This window comes from Sinohyriopsis cumingii, unplaced genomic scaffold (assembly GCF_028554795.1).
Source record: "Sinohyriopsis cumingii isolate HCF-2022 unplaced genomic scaffold, ASM2855479v2 utg001182l, whole genome shotgun sequence".
NCBI lineage: Eukaryota > Metazoa > Mollusca > Bivalvia > Unionida > Unionidae > Sinohyriopsis > Sinohyriopsis cumingii.
In genome coordinates, this window is record NW_028315970.1 from 447072 (window position 1) to 467416 (window position 20345).

Sequence of the window (20345 nt, forward strand, 5' to 3'; positions counted from 1 at the left end):
TACTTTTGAACTGCCAGATTGATGAAGTACGCAAACAAACTACTAAGGATACCAAAGGTCCTCCGCCACAACCGGAAAACCGATACAGAACATTTCGGGAAATCAACAAAAGGATCCAAGTCGCACAATTCGAACACAAATCTCTGACAAGCTGTCCCATCTTAGTTCCTCTCGTCGAGGACGAGTTCTCGCGAACCAAGTTGGACCAAGGATTAGAAGGCATCGATCGCTTACGCCACCGTTTTTCTACATGATCGCCACCATATCTTAATGCATGACATCATCTCCAAACCACCAGTAATAATGATCCCGACAGAAGAGAGGCTACAAATACTTTGCTTTCGTATGGCAGAAGGTAGGGAACGATTATCAGTGGACCCGACAACTGGTTTCCAATTGACTCTGTATCGATTTCAAAACACGTCCTCCTCTGACAAGAGTCCCATCAGCTAAATATATTGAAATGGTCCCATACAAAACCATCACCTTGCAGCACGAAGTGAACGACCTCTCCAAAAAAGGACGATAGAAACAATTTGTTGGTTCCAAAGGCAAACAGCACTCTATCCTCGACATAAGCGCCCTCAATCAATTCCTTCACGCTCCTTGGTTCTCAAGGAAAACCCCATGGTACATTTTGAATGCCATCAAAGAGGCACACTTCCCAATGAGTATAGACGTTAAAGACACACATTTTCACGTCCCTAATGATAAGGCGTAAAGAAGTTCCAGTTATTACCCTACAAGAACATCGTATATTAATTCCGCACACTCCCATTTTGGACTCAACATCAGTCCCAGGTTCTTAACTGTACATATCAACTGTAATTTGGCTCATGTCTTACCAGCTCTAAGGCAGCTACATCATGTTACTTGGACTAAATCATCAGGTGAGTTATATATTAGAGGACGATTTTATAACCCTTATTACACTGCTTACAAAGCTGGGTTTCCTCGTCAACATTGACAAATCCGACCGAGCACCATTTCAGCAATTTCTTCACCTAGGTATGGAGTTCAACACACCATATAAAGATAGGACGTCTTCCTCAGGAACTGACACTGAAATTCAGGACAATGGTGGCTTCGTTACTCTCAAGGAAAAAACTCTCCGCACGTGCAATTTTTCGCTTCTAGGCTTGCTGAACGCGGCAGTAGACCTCATCACCCTAGCTAGCCTTCATTTGCGCCCTATATAAATGCTTAGTTTATCGCAATGGATGCAAATATTTGCTCGCTGGCCCAACATCTCGCCATTTGTATAACTGTGAGGTTTTGTAAGCAGACGTAGATTAATCTAATTTGGCTCATAGCGGGTATACGTCTGCAAATACAACCGTAGAAGTTTACAATAGGTACGGATGCAAGTACAGAAGGCTGAGAGCTCAGCTTCTATCGTCTTTTGGCAAAGTCAGTTGGATGTGGTCTCCCAAGCACCGACGTATGCTTATCATTATGCTAGAGATGAAGGCCTTGTAGACACCCTTTCACTGGTGGCCGGAATTTCTAAATGGAAAGGGAGTCCTCATTCTAACCGACAACTCTTCGGTGGCGACATATCTCAAACGGAAAGGCCAAACAAAGTCCACATACTTTTATATAATTGTTTTGCGACTTTCTCTGCTGGTGACCTCAACAACAAGTCCGTGTCTAAGTTCATCATATTCCTTGACTGATAAAGTACTGAAAATTATGTATCCGGGTATATCCAACTTATACAGACGGAATGACCCTTCGATCACTCGAATTTCCCTCCGATCTTTACACGATAGTACCCATCACTTGTGGACCTCTTTGCGACATGATGGAACACCAAGCTCCCAACCTATGTCTCACCAGTCCCTCTTCCGAAATCCTGGGCTTTCGACGCGCTATCCATAGGTTGCAACGGCCTGGACGCATAAACCTAGCGTCCAACACATCATAAGACGCAGGTGATACAAGAATGCAAGAGAACCGGAGTATCTCGTCGTCTTCATTTCACCACTCAGATGGGAGTTTTCGTATATCAACCACTTCATCAATCTTACAACGGAAATTTCCCAGAAACAAAAGACTTTCTCTCATCTACTTAAAAAAACACAACGGTTCTTGTTTCTCCCAAATACAGACCTACTGAACCTGCACGTCTGGATCATACTAAACAGGCCCTTAGACATAAACAGTCGTGGAGACAATCGCTGAAGCAAGAATGCGCTGGACTCTGAAAGCTTGGGAAGGCAAATGGAATTTATTTACACATTGGAGTATAGAGGAACACACTATACCTCTACATTCATCTATACCTGAGAAAGCTAACTACCTCCTCTGGCTCTTCGACGAAGAAATGTCAGCATTAAACACAGTCAAACTTTACAGCAACATGATCGCAGACACCATTGATCGTCATGAAAAAGAGGTTATGTGTCAAACAAAGACTTATCCTACCTCGTCTTCAACTTTCATTATACACGGTCTAAAACGTTTTGCCTCTTTGCTCAGAGTGGAATATATCACGGGTACAAGCCTGGTTAAACAAAGCATCCGCTTATCCGCTTTCAAATGACTAACTGGCACAATTTTATACAAAACATGCTTCCTCATCACATTATTGACGGCAGGCAGGATAAGCGAAATACAAGCCGTATCAATGTACCCGAATAATATGTAGTTCCGACAAGACCAATTAGTTTCATTTATGACGGATCCCTCTTTCATCGCCAAAAAGAAGCTGCCGTCCATGTGTAACCAAACCCTTGTACTGAAAGCATTGTCTTCTATTGACACCTCCATTCAAGGCCATCTACAGGACCCAGTATGCGCTTTAAAATGTAATCTTGAAAAGACAGAAATGTTGCGTCCAAGTAGATGACGCCTATTCTTCCTTTCAAACATCGAAAGAACGATATAACAAATCACACTCTTTCGTTATGGATTAAGTTTTTTATTCGCTCTGCGTATCAATACATAACTCTAGCTTGGATGAGTTTGTTACGCATTTCGTCTCATGAGGTTAGAACAGTTACGAAAAGAATAGCCTTTGACCGGAACTGTTCTCTAACTGACATTATGCATGCCATGGGATTGAGATCGAAGTCCACACTCTCCCAAAGGGCTCAGTTGGATCCAGTGGGATATATAGCGGTGGCGCAACAGGTCATCCTTCCAGGTCGTTTGACACTTTCATAACACGCGGCTTCACGACTTTCGCTGGATTTGCGGAAGGGAAAATAGTAACTTTTCAAAGAGGCTCCACGATAGATGTAATATTCTCCAGGTGTGTTACCAAGAAGCTGTCTCAAATAGGTTAGAGGACCAGAGATATCCTCTTTGGGGTAAAGGGATGTGCCTGCCTCTACCTCTTACTTATACTCGGAAGGTATTATTATTGGGTAACATATATAAAGAAGAAACTAATTTGTTGCTAGCAAACTATGTGTCTTCACGAATATTTACCCGATCATGAAACACAACCCCAACCTTCCCACAGTTAACTCCGTTTAGAGAGCGTGCCTTACGCACCAGTAATAACTGATATACACGGGCTTTGACGCAATCGCAGTATTAAGGGGAGATTAATATGTTCAACCGCCATCTCGGTGGGCGGAAAATCTTTAGCTCCCTTAACAGTTTTCTCTGAGTAGGCAGGATTTGTGAGGTAGCAGTAGTTATAATAAGGTATTATGAGGGGTTAAGTCTTTTCAAAAAAATATATTTTACTACACCATATAGTTTTTCCAAAGGGTAAGAATTTCAAACAAAAAGCAAGAAGACCATTTGTAACGAAATCAAAATCACCCTTCGTAAATAATATATTTAAATGACGAGACATCTTTCAATAAAATGAACCTTGACTGTGCAAATGTCCTGCTACTTTTAATGTCAAATGCAATGAATAATTCATATGCATTCACCCATATTTATGTTTATATAAAGGCAAGTTAACAATATTGTTGGTATCATGACACATAATACGTCAATCATATTTTGCAGTGTATTTCAATCGACTTAAGTATTCTATTTATATTTTGCCATCTGCGCAATTATTTCAATATTACAGAGAAGACGACAAAAATGCGCCTCATCCTCCTAAAACAGGAATAACTGAAAGCGTAGGAATCCAGACGAAGACGGACGGGTAAAAGGAATACATGTTAATTAAGTAGTATTTGTTCAAGGCATACATTTTCATTGATCCCTCAAATGCTGTCATTCTCTAAGCATCTAACTTTGCAGTTCGTTCAGTAAATAATAAAAACATAGTTTGGGTGTATCAAAGGTTGTTTATTTTTGAAACCTTTTATAGCTTCTCCTAGTATAATAAAATGAATCTATTACCTTGAACTGTGACAGTAGAAACTACGTTTCATTGTTCCAAAGGGTACGAATTTTTGATTCATCGATAACTTTCACCTTTCCATGCGTATCTCTTATATTACAGAAGGGAAGAACTAAATGAGACCCAAGCACCTAAAGTAGGAATCGACATAAAGAAGGACGGGTAAGAGAAATATATATATATATATACATTTCGAACCAACATATGTCTTTCTATCGGCGTCTAACCGAACTATGTCTTGACAGTGAATCACAAAAATGAAAAGCATATTTTGCATGTACCTCTGGTTGTTTTTCTTTTACAACCTTGTACTGCTTCTTTTGGTGTAATAAAACAGGTCTAGCAAAACGACCGTGGCATTGCATAATACGTTTCCTTTTCCAAATAGTAAGACTTTCAGGCTAAATGTATAATTCTTTAAGAAGAAGACAAGTTAAGACTGTATAAAAATAACTCTTCTGAAATCATATAAAAGACTGAGGAGTCCGTTTGAATAAAATGTACTTTGATTGTAGAAAAGTCCTGCTAATTTTTATGTCCACATCAATGTATTGTATATTCCCAAATCATTTGAATCTAACGCCTAAGGACAAAGACACATTAGGCCTACATGCTGACATGTTTTTAGCGCTGACATATTTGGCGGATAAGGGAGATAAATCATCAATGGACCCCCATTTGCTAAACGCCAGATAGCTGCATGATAGGATACAGCACCGTCACGTACGTCATCAACACAGGACTCCTCGTTTGTTGGCGACAAATATAGGCGTAGCCTCATACGGGTTCGACTCTATATCTCTTCATGATCAGCGAGAGAACAAGAAAAACAATGTCTCTGCTCGCATAGCTAATTCTAGGAACAGTCACTTGGATTAAACATTACGTAACCCGTCTCAATATTATGACTTGGAAGACGTCTTTCCTACAAAGAGGGTATACTTCCGCTTCGAGTGACCTGTGCCTGTTACAAGGGATCATATTGAACAAAGACTTCAAAACATACACGATAAGTTACCGGAAGTCAATGTGTCGTTCATTCTGTTGAATTAGTGTATACGGACATTTATTGAAACCAGTCTAATAGACATAGGGCCTCAATGCACTCTCTGTTTACGATGCGGAGCTTAGTACCTCAACTTCCGACGAAAGCCACATATGACGTTTCTTAACCCCTGGTCAATAGAAGAGATTCTTTAATCGATGACCGATTATAAATTAATGTTTCCACTCCATGTCGCTACACGAGTTTTCTCAGTGCCAGACCTCGAAACTTCTCACTACTCCTTCTCAGGCACCTTAAAAGACGTCAGCCTCTCCATATGTAAGCAGAGGTAACGATGCTTGTTATCAAACTACTTCGTCACCTCGTGACTGTAATATGGTGCGGAGAGACACAATCTTTAGAGCTTCGATTTAAATAAATTTTCCGCTTGTTAACATATTGCTCTGCCCTCTTCTTCCTACCTTATCAAGCACTTGGACCAGAGATCCATCATCTGTTGATTTTATGATGAACACGGAACCATCCAACGTCAGATTGCCTCCTTGGTCTAGCAGAATCACAGATAGTTGAATAGTTTACTTCATCTATTACAAGATCTCAACATCAAACGTATTGTATTCACACAAAAGCGCATTCCATCAAGTTTTCATCGTCGGTTGTACTGTTGTCATACACCAGATTTTCATTTGGACACCCCAGCAATTAACTTTGACATCGCAGCTACAGGGTTGACAAAGCCATATTATATTCGGAGGGATTGACATTATTTTGAAGACACTCAACACTTGGTCCTCAATGTATTAGCCTTGGGATTTATGTTGATATTGGTATCTACAGCTATTTTCCAACGTGTTGAATAGAGCTCATCTTCTTCTACTCTGATTTCCACACTAGATGCACGGGAGTCGATCACTATAATAGCCGGGATCTTGAACAGAGCTACCGAACATACCTTAGCTAATGCTGTCAATGTAGCTGATCAATTACTATTGGCCGAATTAGACACACTAAACTCTACCACCGCTTTCATTAAGGATCACCATCCGGGCAAACTGCGAGAATATTCGTTATATTATAATCTACTTTTGAACTGCCAGATTGATGAAGTACGCAAACAAACTACTAAGGATACCAAAGGTCCTCCGCCACAACCGGAAAACCGATACAGAACATTTCGGGAAATCAACAAAAGGATCCAAGTCGCACAATTCGAACACAAATCTCTGACAAGCTGTCCCATCTTAGTTCCTCTCGTCGAGGACGAGTTCTCGCGAACCAAGTTGGACCAAGGATTAGAAGGCATCGATCGCTTACGCCACCGTTTTTCTACATGATCGCCACCATATCTTAATGCATGACATCATCTCCAAACCACCAGTAATAATGATCCCGACAGAAGAGAGGCTACAAATACTTTGCTTTCGTATGGCAGAAGGTAGGGAACGATTATCAGTGGACCCGACAACTGGTTTCCAATTGACTCTGTATCGATTTCAAAACACGTCCTCCTCTGACAAGAGTCCCATCAGCTAAATATATTGAAATGGTCCCATACAAAACCATCACCTTGCAGCACGAAGTGAACGACCTCTCCAAAAAAGGACGATAGAAACAATTTGTTGGTTCCAAAGGCAAACAGCACTCTATCCTCGACATAAGCGCCCTCAATCAATTCCTTCACGCTCCTTGGTTCTCAAGGAAAACCCCATGGTACATTTTGAATGCCATCAAAGAGGCACACTTCCCAATGAGTATAGACGTTAAAGACACACATTTTCACGTCCCTAATGATAAGGCGTAAAGAAGTTCCAGTTATTCCCCTACAAGAACATCGTATATTAATTCCGCACACTCCCATTTTGGACTCAACATCAGTCCCAGGTTCTTAACTGTACATATCAACTGTAATTTGGCTCATGTCTTACCAGCTCTAAGGCAGCTACATCATGTTACTTGGACTAAATCATCAGGTGAGTTATATATTAGAGGACGATTTTATAACCCTTATTACACTGCTTACAAAGCTGGGTTTCCTCGTCAACATTGACAAATCCGACCGAGCACCATTTCAGCAATTTCTTCACCTAGGTATGGAGTTCAACACACCATATAAAGATAGGACGTCTTCCTCAGGAACTGACACTGAAATTCAGGACAATGGTGGCTTCGTTACTCTCAAGGAAAAAACTCTCCGCACGTGCAATTTTTCGCTTCTAGGCTTGCTGAACGCGGCAGTAGACCTCATCACCCTAGCTAGCCTTCATTTGCGCCCTATATAAATGCTTAGTTTATCGCAATGGATGCAAATATTTGCTCGCTGGCCCAACATCTCGCCATTTGTATAACTGTGAGGTTTTGTAAGCAGACGTAGATTAATCTAATTTGGCTCATAGCGGGTATACGTCTGCAAATACAACCGTAGAAGTTTACAATAGGTACGGATGCAAGTACAGAAGGCTGAGAGCTCAGCTTCTATCGTCTTTTGGCAAAGTCAGTTGGATGTGGTCTCCCAAGCACCGACGTATGCTTATCATTATGCTAGAGATGAAGGCCTTGTAGACACCCTTTCACTGGTGGCCGGAATTTCTAAATGGAAAGGGAGTCCTCATTCTAACCGACAACTCTTCGGTGGCGACATATCTCAAACGGAAAGGCCAAACAAAGTCCACATACTTTTATATAATTGTTTTGCGACTTTCTCTGCTGGTGACCTCAACAACAAGTCCGTGTCTAAGTTCATCATATTCCTTGACTGATAAAGTACTGAAAATTATGTATCCGGGTATATCCAACTTATACAGACGGAATGACCCTTCGATCACTCGAATTTCCCTCCGATCTTTACACGATAGTACCCATCACTTGTGGACCTCTTTGCGACATGATGGAACACCAAGCTCCCAACCTATGTCTCACCAGTCCCTCTTCCGAAATCCTGGGCTTTCGACGCGCTATCCATAGGTTGCAACGGCCTGGACGCATAAACCTAGCGTCCAACACATCATAAGACGCAGGTGATACAAGAATGCAAGAGAACCGGAGTATCTCGTCGTCTTCATTTCACCACTCAGATGGGAGTTTTCGTATATCAACCACTTCATCAATCTTACAACGGAAATTTCCCAGAAACTAAAGACTTTCTCTCATCTACTTAAAAAAACACAACGGTTCTTGTTTCTCCCAAATACAGACCTACTGAACCTGCACGTCTGGATCATACTAAACAGGCCCTTAGACATAAACAGTCGTGGAGACAATCGCTGAAGCAAGAATGCGCTGGACTCTGAAAGCTTGGGAAGGCAAATGGAATTTATTTACACATTGGAGTATAGAGGAACACACTATACCTCTACATTCATCTATACCTGAGAAAGCTAACTACCTCCTCTGGCTCTTCGACGAAGAAATGTCAGCATTAAACACAGTCAAACTTTACAGCAACATGATCGCAGACACCATTGATCGTCATGAAAAAGAGGTTATGTGTCAAACAAAGACTTATCCTACCTCGTCTTCAACTTTCATTATACACGGTCTAAAACGTTTTGCCTCTTTGCTCAGAGTGGAATATATCACGGGTACAAGCCTGGTTAAACAAAGCATCCGCTTATCCGCTTTCAAATGACTAACTGGCACAATTTTATACAAAACATGCTTCCTCATCACATTATTGACGGCAGGCAGGATAAGCGAAATACAAGCCGTATCAATGTACCCGAATAATATGTAGTTCCGACAAGACCAATTAGTTTCATTTATGACGGATCCCTCTTTCATCGCCAAAAAGAAGCTGCCGTCCATGTGTAACCAAACCCTTGTACTGAAAGCATTGTCTTCTATTGACACCTCCATTCAAGGTCATCTACAGGACCCAGTATGCGCTTTAAAACGTAATCTTGAAAAGACAGAAATGTTGCGTCCAAGTAGATGACGCCTATTCTTCCTTTCAAACATCGAAAGAACGATATAACAAATCACACTCTTTCGTTATGGACTAAGTTTTTTATTCGCTCTGCGTATCAATACATAACTCTAGCTTGGATGAGTTTGTTACGCATTTCGTCTCATGAGGTTAGAACAGTTACGAAAAGAATAGCCTTTGACCGGAACTGTTCTCTAACTGACATTACGCATGCCATGGGATTGAGATCGAAGTCCACACTCTCCCAAAGGGCTCAGTTGGATCCAGTGGGATATACGACCTGGAAGGATAACCTGTTGCGGTGGCGCAACAGGTCATCCTTCCAGGTCGTTTGACACTTTCATAACACGCGGCTTCACGACTTTCGCTGGATTTGCGGAAGGGAAAATAGTAACTTTTCAAAGAGGCTCCACGATAGATGTAATATTCTCCAGGTGTGTTACCAAGAAGCTGTCTCAAATAGGTTAGAGGACCAGAGATATCCTCTTTGGGGTAAAGGGATGTGCCTGCCTCTACCTCTTACTTATACTCGGAAGGTATTATTATTGGGTAACATATATAAAGAAGAAACTAATTTGTTGCTAGCAAACTATGTGTCTTCACGAATATTTACCCGATCATGAAACACAACCCCAACCTTCCCACAGTTAACTCCGTTTAGAGAGCGTGCCTTACGCACCAGTAATAACTGATATACACGGGCTTTGACGCAATCGCAGTATTAAGGGGAGATTAATATGTTCAACCGCCATCTCGGTGGGCGGAAAATCTTTAGCTCCCTTAACAGTTTTCTCTGAGTAGGCAGGATTTGTGAGGTAGCAGTAGTTATAATAAGGTATTATGAGGGGTTAAGTCTTTTCAAAAAAATATATTTTACTACACCATATAGTTTTTCCAAAGGGTAAGAATTTCAAACAAAAAGCAAGAAGACCATTTGTAACGAAATCAAAATCACCCTTCGTAAATAATATATTTAAATGACGAGACATCTTTCAATAAAATGAACCTTGACTGTGCAAATGTCCTGCTACTTTTGATGTCAAATGCAATGAATAATTCATATGCATTCACCCATATTTATGTTTATATAAAGGCAAGTTAACAATATTGTTGGTATCATGACACATAATACGTCAATCATATTTTGCAGTGTATTTCAATCGACTTAAGTATTCTATTTATATTTTGCCATCTGCGCAATTATTTCAATATTACAGAGAAGACGACAAAAATGCGCCTCATCCTCCTAAAACAGGAATAACTGAAAGCGTAGGAATCCAGACGAAGACGGACGGGTAAAAGGAATACATGTTAATTAAGTAGTATTTGTTCAAGGCATACATTTTCATTGATCCCTCAAATGCTGTCATTCTCTAAGCATTTAACTTTGCAGTTCGTTCAGTAAATAATAAAAACATAGTTTGGGTGTATCAAAGGTTGTTTATTTTTGAAACCTTTTATAGCTTCTCCTAGTATGATAAAATGAATCTATTACCTTGAACTGTGACAGTAGAAACTACGTTTCATTGTTCCAAAGGGTACGAATTTTTGATTCATCGATAACTTTCACCTTTCCATGCGTATCTCTTATATTACAGAAGGGAAGAACTAAATGAGACCCAAGCACCTAAAGTAGGAATCGACATAAAGAAGGACGGGTAAGAGAAATATATATATATATATACATTTCGAACCAACATATGTCTTTCTATCGGCGTCTAACCGAACTATGTCTTGACAGTGAATCACAAAAATGAAAAGCATATTTTGCATGTACCTCTGGTTGTTTTTCTTTTACAACCTTGTACTGCTTCTTTTGGTGTAATAAAACAGGTCTAGCAAAACGACCGTGGCATTGCATAATACGTTTCCTTTTCCAAATAGTAAGACTTTCAGGCTAAATGTATAATTCTTTAAGAAGAAGACAAGTTAAGACTGTATAAAAATAACTCTTCTGAAATCATATAAAAGACTGAGGAGTCCGTTTGAATAAAATGTACTTTGATTGTAGAAAAGTCCTGCTAATTTTTATGTCCACATCAATGTATTGTATATTCCCAAATCATTTGAATCTAACGCCTAAGGACAAAGACACATTAGGCCTACATGCTGACATGTTTTTAGCGCTGACATATTTGGCGGATAAGGGAGATAAATCATCAATGGACCCCCATTTGCTAAACGCCAGATAGCTGCATGATAGGATACAGCACCGTCACGTACGTCATCAACACAGGACTCCTCGTTTGTTGGCGACAAATATAGGCGTAGCCTCATACGGGTTCGACTCTATATCTCTTCATGATCAGCGAGAGAACAAGAAAAACAATGTCTCTGCTCGCATAGCTAATTCTAGGAACAGTCACTTGGATTAAACATTACGTAACCCGTCTCAATATTATGACTTGGAAGACGTCTTTCCTACAAAGAGGGTATACTTCCGCTTCGAGTGACCTGTGCCTGTTACAAGGGATCATATTGAACAAAGACTTCAAAACATACACGATAAGTTACCGGAAGTCAATGTGTCGTTCATTCTGTTGAATTAGTGTATACGGACATTTATTGAAACCAGTCTAATAGACATAGGGCCTCAATGCACTCTCTGTTTACGATGCGGAGCTTAGTACCTCAACTTCCGACGAAAGCCACATATGACGTTTCTTAACCCCTGGTCAATAGAAGAGATTCTTTAATCGATGACCGATTATATATTAATGTTTCCACTCCATGTCGCTACACGAGTTTTCTCAGTGCCAGACCTCGAAACTTCTCACTACTCCTTCTCAGGCACCTTAAAAGACGTCAGCCTCTCCATATGTAAGCAGAGGTAACGATGCTTGTTATCAAACTACTTCGTCACCTCGTGACTGTAATATGGTGCGGAGAGACACAATCTTTAGAGCTTCGATTTAAATAAATTTTCCGCTTGTTAACATATTGCTCTGCCCTCTTCTTCCTACCTTATCAAGCACTTGGACCAGAGATCCATCATCTGTTGATTTTATGATGAACACGGAACCATCCAACGTCAGATTGCCTCCTTGGTCTAGCAGAGTCACAGATAGTTGAATAGTTTACTTCATCTATTACAAGATCTCAACATCAAACGTATTGTATTCACACAAAAGCGCATTCCATCAAGTTTTCATCGTCGGTTGTACTGTTGTCATACACCAGATTTTCATTTGGACACCCCAGCAATTAACTTTGACATCGCAGCTACAGGGTTGACAAAGCCATATTATATTCGGAGGGATTGACATTATTTTGAAGACACTCAACACTTGGTCCTCAATGTATTAGCCTTGGGATTTATGTTGATATTGGTATCTACAGCTATTTTCCAACGTGTTGAATAGAGCTCATCTTCTTCTACTCTGATTTCCACACTAGATGCACGGGAGTCGATCACTATAATAGCCGGGATCTTGAACAGAGCTACCGAACATACCTTAGCTAATGCTGTCAATGTAGCTGATCAATTACTATTGGCCGAATTAGACACACTAAACTCTACCACCGCTTTCATTAAGGATCACCATCCGGGCAAACTGCGAGAATATTCGTTATATTATAATTTACTTTTGAACTGCCAGATTGATGAAGTACGCAAACAAACTACTAAGGATACCAAAGGTCCTCCGCCACAACCGGAAAACCGATACAGAACATTTCGGGAAATCAACAAAAGGATCCAAGTCGCACAATTCGAACACAAATCTCTGACAAGCTGTCCCATCTTAGTTCCTCTCGTCGAGGACGAGTTCTCGCGAACCAAGTTGGACCAAGGATTAGAAGGCATCGATCGCTTACGCCACCGTTTTTCTACATGATCGCCACCATATCTTAATGCATGACATCATCTCCAAACCACCAGTAATAATGATCCCGACAGAAGAGAGGCTACAAATACTTTGCTTTCGTATGGCAGAAGGTAGGGAACGATTATCAGTGGACCCGACAACTGGTTTCCAATTGACTCTGTATCGATTTCAAAACACGTCCTCCTCTGACAAGAGTCCCATCAGCTAAATATATTGAAATGGTCCCATACAAAACCATCACCTTGCAGCACGAAGTGAACGACCTCTCCAAAAAAGGACGATAGAAACAATTTGTTGGTTCCAAAGGCAAACAGCACTCTATCCTCGACATAAGCGCCCTCAATCAATTCCTTCACGCTCCTTGGTTCTCAAGGAAAACCCCATGGTACATTTTGAATGCCATCAAAGAGGCACACTTCCCAATGAGTATAGACGTTAAAGACACACATTTTCACGTCCCTAATGATAAGGCGTAAAGAAGTTCCAGTTATTACCCTACAAGAACATCGTATATTAATTCCGCACACTCCCATTTTGGACTCAACATCAGTCCCAGGTTCTTAACTGTACATATCAACTGTAATTTGGCTCATGTCTTACCAGCTCTAAGGCAGCTACATCATGTTACTTGGACTAAATCATCAGGTGAGTTATATATTAGAGGACGATTTTATAACCCTTATTACACTGCTTACAAAGCTGGGTTTCCTCGTCAACATTGACAAATCCGACCGAGCACCATTTCAGCAATTTCTTCACCTAGGTATGGAGTTCAACACACCATATAAAGATAGGACGTCTTCCTCAGGAACTGACACTGAAATTCAGGACAATGGTGGCTTCGTTACTCTCAAGGAAAAAACTCTCCGCACGTGCAATTTTTCGCTTCTAGGCTTGCTGAACGCGGCAGTAGACCTCATCACCCTAGCTAGCCTTCATTTGCGCCCTATATAAATGCTTAGTTTATCGCAATGGATGCAAATATTTGCTCGCTGGCCCAACATCTCGCCATTTGTATAACTGTGAGGTTTTGTAAGCAGACGTAGATTAATCTAATTTGGCTCATAGCGGGTATACGTCTGCAAATACAACCGTAGAAGTTTACAATAGGTACGGATGCAAGTACAGAAGGCTGAGAGCTCAGCTTCTATCGTCTTTTGGCAAAGTCAGTTGGATGTGGTCTCCCAAGCACCGACGTATGCTTATCATTATGCTAGAGATGAAGGCCTTGTAGACACCCTTTCACTGGTGGCCGGAATTTCTAAATGGAAAGGGAGTCCTCATTCTAACCGACAACTCTTCGGTGGCGACATATCTCAAACGGAAAGGCCAAACAAAGTCCACATACTTTTATATAATTGTTTTGCGACTTTCTCTGCTGGTGACCTCAACAACAAGTCCGTGTCTAAGTTCATCATATTCCTTGACTGATAAAGTACTGAAAATTATGTATCCGGGTATATCCAACTTATACAGACGGAATGACCCTTCGATCACTCGAATTTCCCTTCGATCTTTACACGATAGTACCCATCACTTGTGGACCTCTTTGCGACATGATGGAACACCAAGCTCCCAACCTATGTCTCACCAGTCCCTCTTCCGAAATCCTGGGCTTTCGACGCGCTATCCATAGGTTGCAACGGCCTGGACGCATAAACCTAGCGTCCAACACATCATAAGACGCAGGTGATACAAGAATGCAAGAGAACCGGAGTATCTCGTCGTCTTCATTTCACCACTCAGATGGGAGTTTTCGTATATCAACCACTTCATCAATCTTACAACGGAAATTTCCCAGAAACAAAAGACTTTCTCTCATCTACTTAAAAAAACACAACGGTTCTTGTTTCTCCCAAATACAGACCTACTGAACCTGCACGTCTGGATCATACTAAACAGGCCCTTAGACATAAACAGTCGTGGAGACAATCGCTGAAGCAAGAATGCGCTGGACTCTGAAAGCTTGGGAAGGCAAATGGAATTTATTTACACATTGGAGTATAGAGGAACACACTATACCTCTACATTCATCTATACCTGAGAAAGCTAACTACCTCCTCTGGCTCTTCGACGAAGAAATGTCAGCATTAAACACAGTCAAACTTTACAGCAACATGATCGCAGACACCATTGATCGTCATGAAAAAGAGGTTATGTGTCAAACAAAGACTTATCCTACCTCGTCTTCAACTTTCATTATACACGGTCTAAAACGTTTTGCCTCTTTGCTCAGAGTGGAATATATCACGGGTACAAGCCTGGTTAAACAAAGCATCCGCTTATCCGCTTTCAAATGACTAACTGGCACAATTTTATACAAAACATGCTTCCTCATCACATTATTGACGGCAGGCAGGATAAGCGAAATACAAGCCGTATCAATGTACCCGAATAATATGTAGTTCCGACAAGACCAATTAGTTTCATTTATGACGGATCCCTCTTTCATCGCCAAAAAGAAGCTGCCGTCCATGTGTAACCAAACCCTTGTACTGAAAGCATTGTCTTCTATTGACACCTCCATTCAAGGCCATCTACAGGACCCAGTATGCGCTTTAAAATGTAATCTTGAAAAGACAGAAATGTTGCGTCCAAGTAGATGACGCCTATTCTTCCTTTCAAACATCGAAAGAACGATATAACAAATCACACTCTTTCGTTATGGATTAAGTTTTTTATTCGCTCTGCGTATCAATACATAACTCTAGCTTGGATGAGTTTGTTACGCATTTCGTCTCATGAGGTTAGAACAGTTACGAAAAGAATAGCCTTTGACCGGAACTGTTCTCTAACTGACATTATGCATGCCATGGGATTGAGATCGAAGTCCACACTCTCCCAAAGGGCTCAGTTGGATCCAGTGGGATATATAGCGGTGGCGCAACAGGTCATCCTTCCAGGTCGTTTGACACTTTCATAACACGCGGCTTCACGACTTTCGCTGGATTTGCGGAAGGGAAAATAGTAACTTTTCAAAGAGGCTCCACGATAGATGTAATATTCTCCAGGTGTGTTACCAAGAAGCTGTCTCAAATAGGTTAGAGGACCAGAGATATCCTCTTTGGGGTAAAGGGATGTGCCTGCCTCTACCTCTTACTTATACTCGGAAGGTATTATTATTGGGTAACATATATAAAGAAGAAACTAATTTGTTGCTAGCAAACTATGTGTCTTCACGAATATTTACCCGATCATGAAACACAACCCCAACCTTCCCACAGTTAACTCCGTTTAGAGAGCGTGCCTTACGCACCAGTAATAACTGATATACACGGGCTTTGACGCAATCGCAGTATTAAGGGGAGATTAATATGTTCAACCGCCATCTCGGTGGGCGGAAAATCTTTAGCTCCCTTAACAGTTTTCTCTGAGTAGGCAGGATTTGTGAGGTAGCAGTAGTTATAATAAGGTATTATGAGGGGTTAAGTCTTTTCAAAAAAATATATTTTACTACACCATATAGTTTTTCCAAAGGGTAAGAATTTCAAACAAAAAGCAAGAAGACCATTTGTAACGAAATCAAAATCACCCTTCGTAAATAATATATTTAAATGACGAGACATCTTTCAATAAAATGAACCTTGACTGTGCAAATGTCCTGCTACTTTTAATGTCAAATGCAATGAATAATTCATATGCATTCACCCATATTTATGTTTATATAAAGGCAAGTTAACAATATTGTTGGTATCATGACACATAATACGTCAATCATATTTTGCAGTGTATTTCAATCGACTTAAGTATTCTATTTATATTTTGCCATCTGCGCAATTATTTCAATATTACAGAGAAGACGACAAAAATGCGCCTCATCCTCCTAAAACAGGAATAACTGAAAGCGTAGGAATCCAGACGAAGACGGACGGGTAAAAGGAATACATGTTAATTAAGTAGTATTTGTTCAAGGCATACATTTTCATTGATCCCTCAAATGCTGTCATTCTCTAAGCATCTAACTTTGCAGTTCGTTCAGTAAATAATAAAAACATAGTTTGGGTGTATCAAAGGTTGTTTATTTTTGAAACCTTTTATAGCTTCTCCTAGTATAATAAAATGAATCTATTACCTTGAACTGTGACAGTAGAAACTACGTTTCATTGTTCCAAAGGGTACGAATTTTTGATTCATCGATAACTTTCACCTTTCCATGCGTATCTCTTATATTACAGAAGGGAAGAACTAAATGAGACCCAAGCACCTAAAGTAGGAATCGACATAAAGAAGGACGGGTAAGAGAAATATATATATATATATACATTTCGAACCAACATATGTCTTTCTATCGGCGTCTAACCGAACTATGTCTTGACAGTGAATCACAAAAATGAAAAGCATATTTTGCATGTACCTCTGGTTGTTTTTCTTTTACAACCTTGTACTGCTTCTTTTGGTGTAATAAAACAGGTCTAGCAAAACGACCGTGGCATTGCATAATACGTTTCCTTTTCCAAATAGTAAGACTTTCAGGCTAAATGTATAATTCTTTAAGAAGAAGACAAGTTAAGACTGTATAAAAATAACTCTTCTGAAATCATATAAAAGACTGAGGAGTCCGTTTGAATAAAATGTACTTTGATTGTAGAAAAGTCCTGCTAATTTTTATGTCCACATCAATGTATTGTATATTCCCAAATCATTTGAATCTAACGCCTAAGGACAAAGACACATTAGGCCTACATGCTGACATGTTTTTAGCGCTGACATATTTGGCGGATAAGGGAGATAAATCATCAATGGACCCCCATTTGCTAAACGCCAGATAGCTGCATGATAGGATACAGCACCGTCACGTACGTCATCAACACAGGACTCCTCGTTTGTTGGCGACAAATATAGGCGTAGCCTCATACGGGTTCGACTCTATATCTCTTCATGATCAGCGAGAGAACAAGAAAAACAATGTCTCTGCTCGCATAGCTAATTCTAGGAACAGTCACTTGGATTAAACATTACGTAACCCGTCTCAATATTATGACTTGGAAGACGTCTTTCCTACAAAGAGGGTATACTTCCGCTTCGAGTGACCTGTGCCTGTTACAAGGGATCATATTGAACAAAGACTTCAAAACATACACGATAAGTTACCGGAAGTCAATGTGTCGTTCATTCTGTTGAATTAGTGTATACGGACATTTATTGAAACCAGTCTAATAGACATAGGGCCTCAATGCACTCTCTGTTTACGATGCGGAGCTTAGTACCTCAACTTCCGACGAAAGCCACATATGACGTTTCTTAACCCCTGGTCAATAGAAGAGATTCTTTAATCGATGACCGATTATAAATTAATGTTTCCACTCCATGTCGCTACACGAGTTTTCTCAGTGCCAGACCTCGAAACTTCTCACTACTCCTTCTCAGGCACCTTAAAAGACGTCAGCCTCTCCATATGTAAGCAGAGGTAACGATGCTTGTTATCAAACTACTTCGTCACCTCGTGACTGTAATATGGTGCGGAGAGACACAATCTTTAGAGCTTCGATTTAAATAAATTTTCCGCTTGTTAACATATTGCTCTGCCCTCTTCTTCCTACCTTATCAAGCACTTGGACCAGAGATCCATCATCTGTTGATTTTATGATGAACACGGAACCATCCAACGTCAGATTGCCTCCTTGGTCTAGCAGAATCACAGATAGTTGAATAGTTTACTTCATCTATTACAAGATCTCAACATCAAACGTATTGTATTCACACAAAAGCGCATTCCATCAAGTTTTCATCGTCGGTTGTACTGTTGTCATACACCAGATTTTCATTTGGACACCCCAGCAATTAACTTTGACATCGCAGCTACAGGGTTGACAAAGCCATATTATATTCGGAGGGATTGACATTATTTTGAAGACACTCAACACTTGGTCCTCAATGTATTAGCCTTGGGATTTATGTTGATATTGGTATCTACAGCTATTTTCCAACGTGTTGAATAGAGCTCATCTTCTTCTACTCTGATTTCCACACTAGATGCACGGGAGTCGATCACTATAATAGCCGGGATCTTGAACAGAGCTACCGAACATACCTTAGCTAATGCTGTCAATGTAGCTGATCAATTACTATTGGCCGAATTAGACACACTAAACTCTACCACCGCTTTCATTAAGGATCACCATCCGGGCAAACTGCGAGAATATTCGTTATATTATAATCTACTTTTGAACTGCCAGATTGATGAAGTACGCAAACAAACTACTAAGGATACCAAAGGTCCTCCGCCACAACCGGAAAACCGATACAGAACATTTCGGGAAATCAACAAAAGGATCCAAGTCGCACAATTCGAACACAAATCTCTGACAAGCTGTCCCATCTTAGTTCCTCTCGTCGAGGACGAGTTCTCGCGAACCAAGTTGGACCAAGGATTAGAAGGCATCGATCGCTTACGCCACCGTTTTTCTACATGATCGCCACCATATCTTAATGCATGACATCATCTCCAAACCACCAGTAATAATGATCCCGACAGAAGAGAGGCTACAAATACTTTGCTTTCGTATGGCAGAAGGTAGGGAACGATTATCAGTGGACCCGACAACTGGTTTCCAATTGACTCTGTATCGATTTCAAAACACGTCCTCCTCTGACAAGAGTCCCATCAGCTAAATATATTGAAATGGTCCCATACAAAACCATCACCTTGCAGCACGAAGTGAACGACCTCTCCAAAAAAGGACGATAGAAACAATTTGTTGGTTCCAAAGGCAAACAGCACTCTATCCTCGACATAAGCGCCCTCAATCAATTCCTTCACGCTCCTTGGTTCTCAAGGAAAACCCCATGGTACATTTTGAATGCCATCAAAGAGGCACACTTCCCAATGAGTATAGACGTTAAAGACACACATTTTCACGTCCCTAATGATAAGGCGTAAAGAAGTTCCAGTTATTCCCCTACAAGAACATCGTATATTAATTCCGCACACTCCCATTTTGGACTCAACATCAGTCCCAGGTTCTTAACTGTACATATCAACTGTAATTTGGCTCATGTCTTACCAGCTCTAAGGCAGCTACATCATGTTACTTGGACTAAATCATCAGGTGAGTTATATATTAGAGGACGATTTTATAACCCTTATTACACTGCTTACAAAGCTGGGTTTCCTCGTCAACATTGACAAATCCGACCGAGCACCATTTCAGCAATTTCTTCACCTAGGTATGGAGTTCAACACACCATATAAAGATAGGACGTCTTCCTCAGGAACTGACACTGAAATTCAGGACAATGGTGGCTTCGTTACTCTCAAGGAAAAAACTCTCC

The 20345-nt window shown here is 40.6% G+C and overlaps 1 protein-coding gene across 17 annotated transcripts in view; it reads left to right on the top strand.

The window, feature by feature from the left end:
* LOC149772736 (uncharacterized) overlaps nt 1-20345 on the top strand; it is a 98319-nt gene that overhangs the window by 61662 nt on the left and 16312 nt on the right. For 12 of the 17 annotated variants that reach the window (XM_089947406.1, XM_089947417.1, XM_089947421.1 and 9 more), the window contains 6 exons: nt 4040-4117; nt 4421-4480; nt 10464-10541; nt 10845-10904; nt 16868-16945; nt 17249-17308. In XM_089947406.1, coding sequence (XP_089803532.1) covers nt 4040-4117; nt 4421-4480; nt 10464-10541; nt 10845-10904; nt 16868-16945; nt 17249-17308 — 414 coding nt within the window. The remainder of the gene's footprint in view (nt 1-4039; nt 4118-4420; nt 4481-10463; nt 10542-10844; nt 10905-16867; nt 16946-17248; nt 17309-20345) is intronic. The other 5 variants (XM_089947414.1, XM_089947419.1, XM_089947410.1 and 2 more) reach the window with 5 other exon arrangements.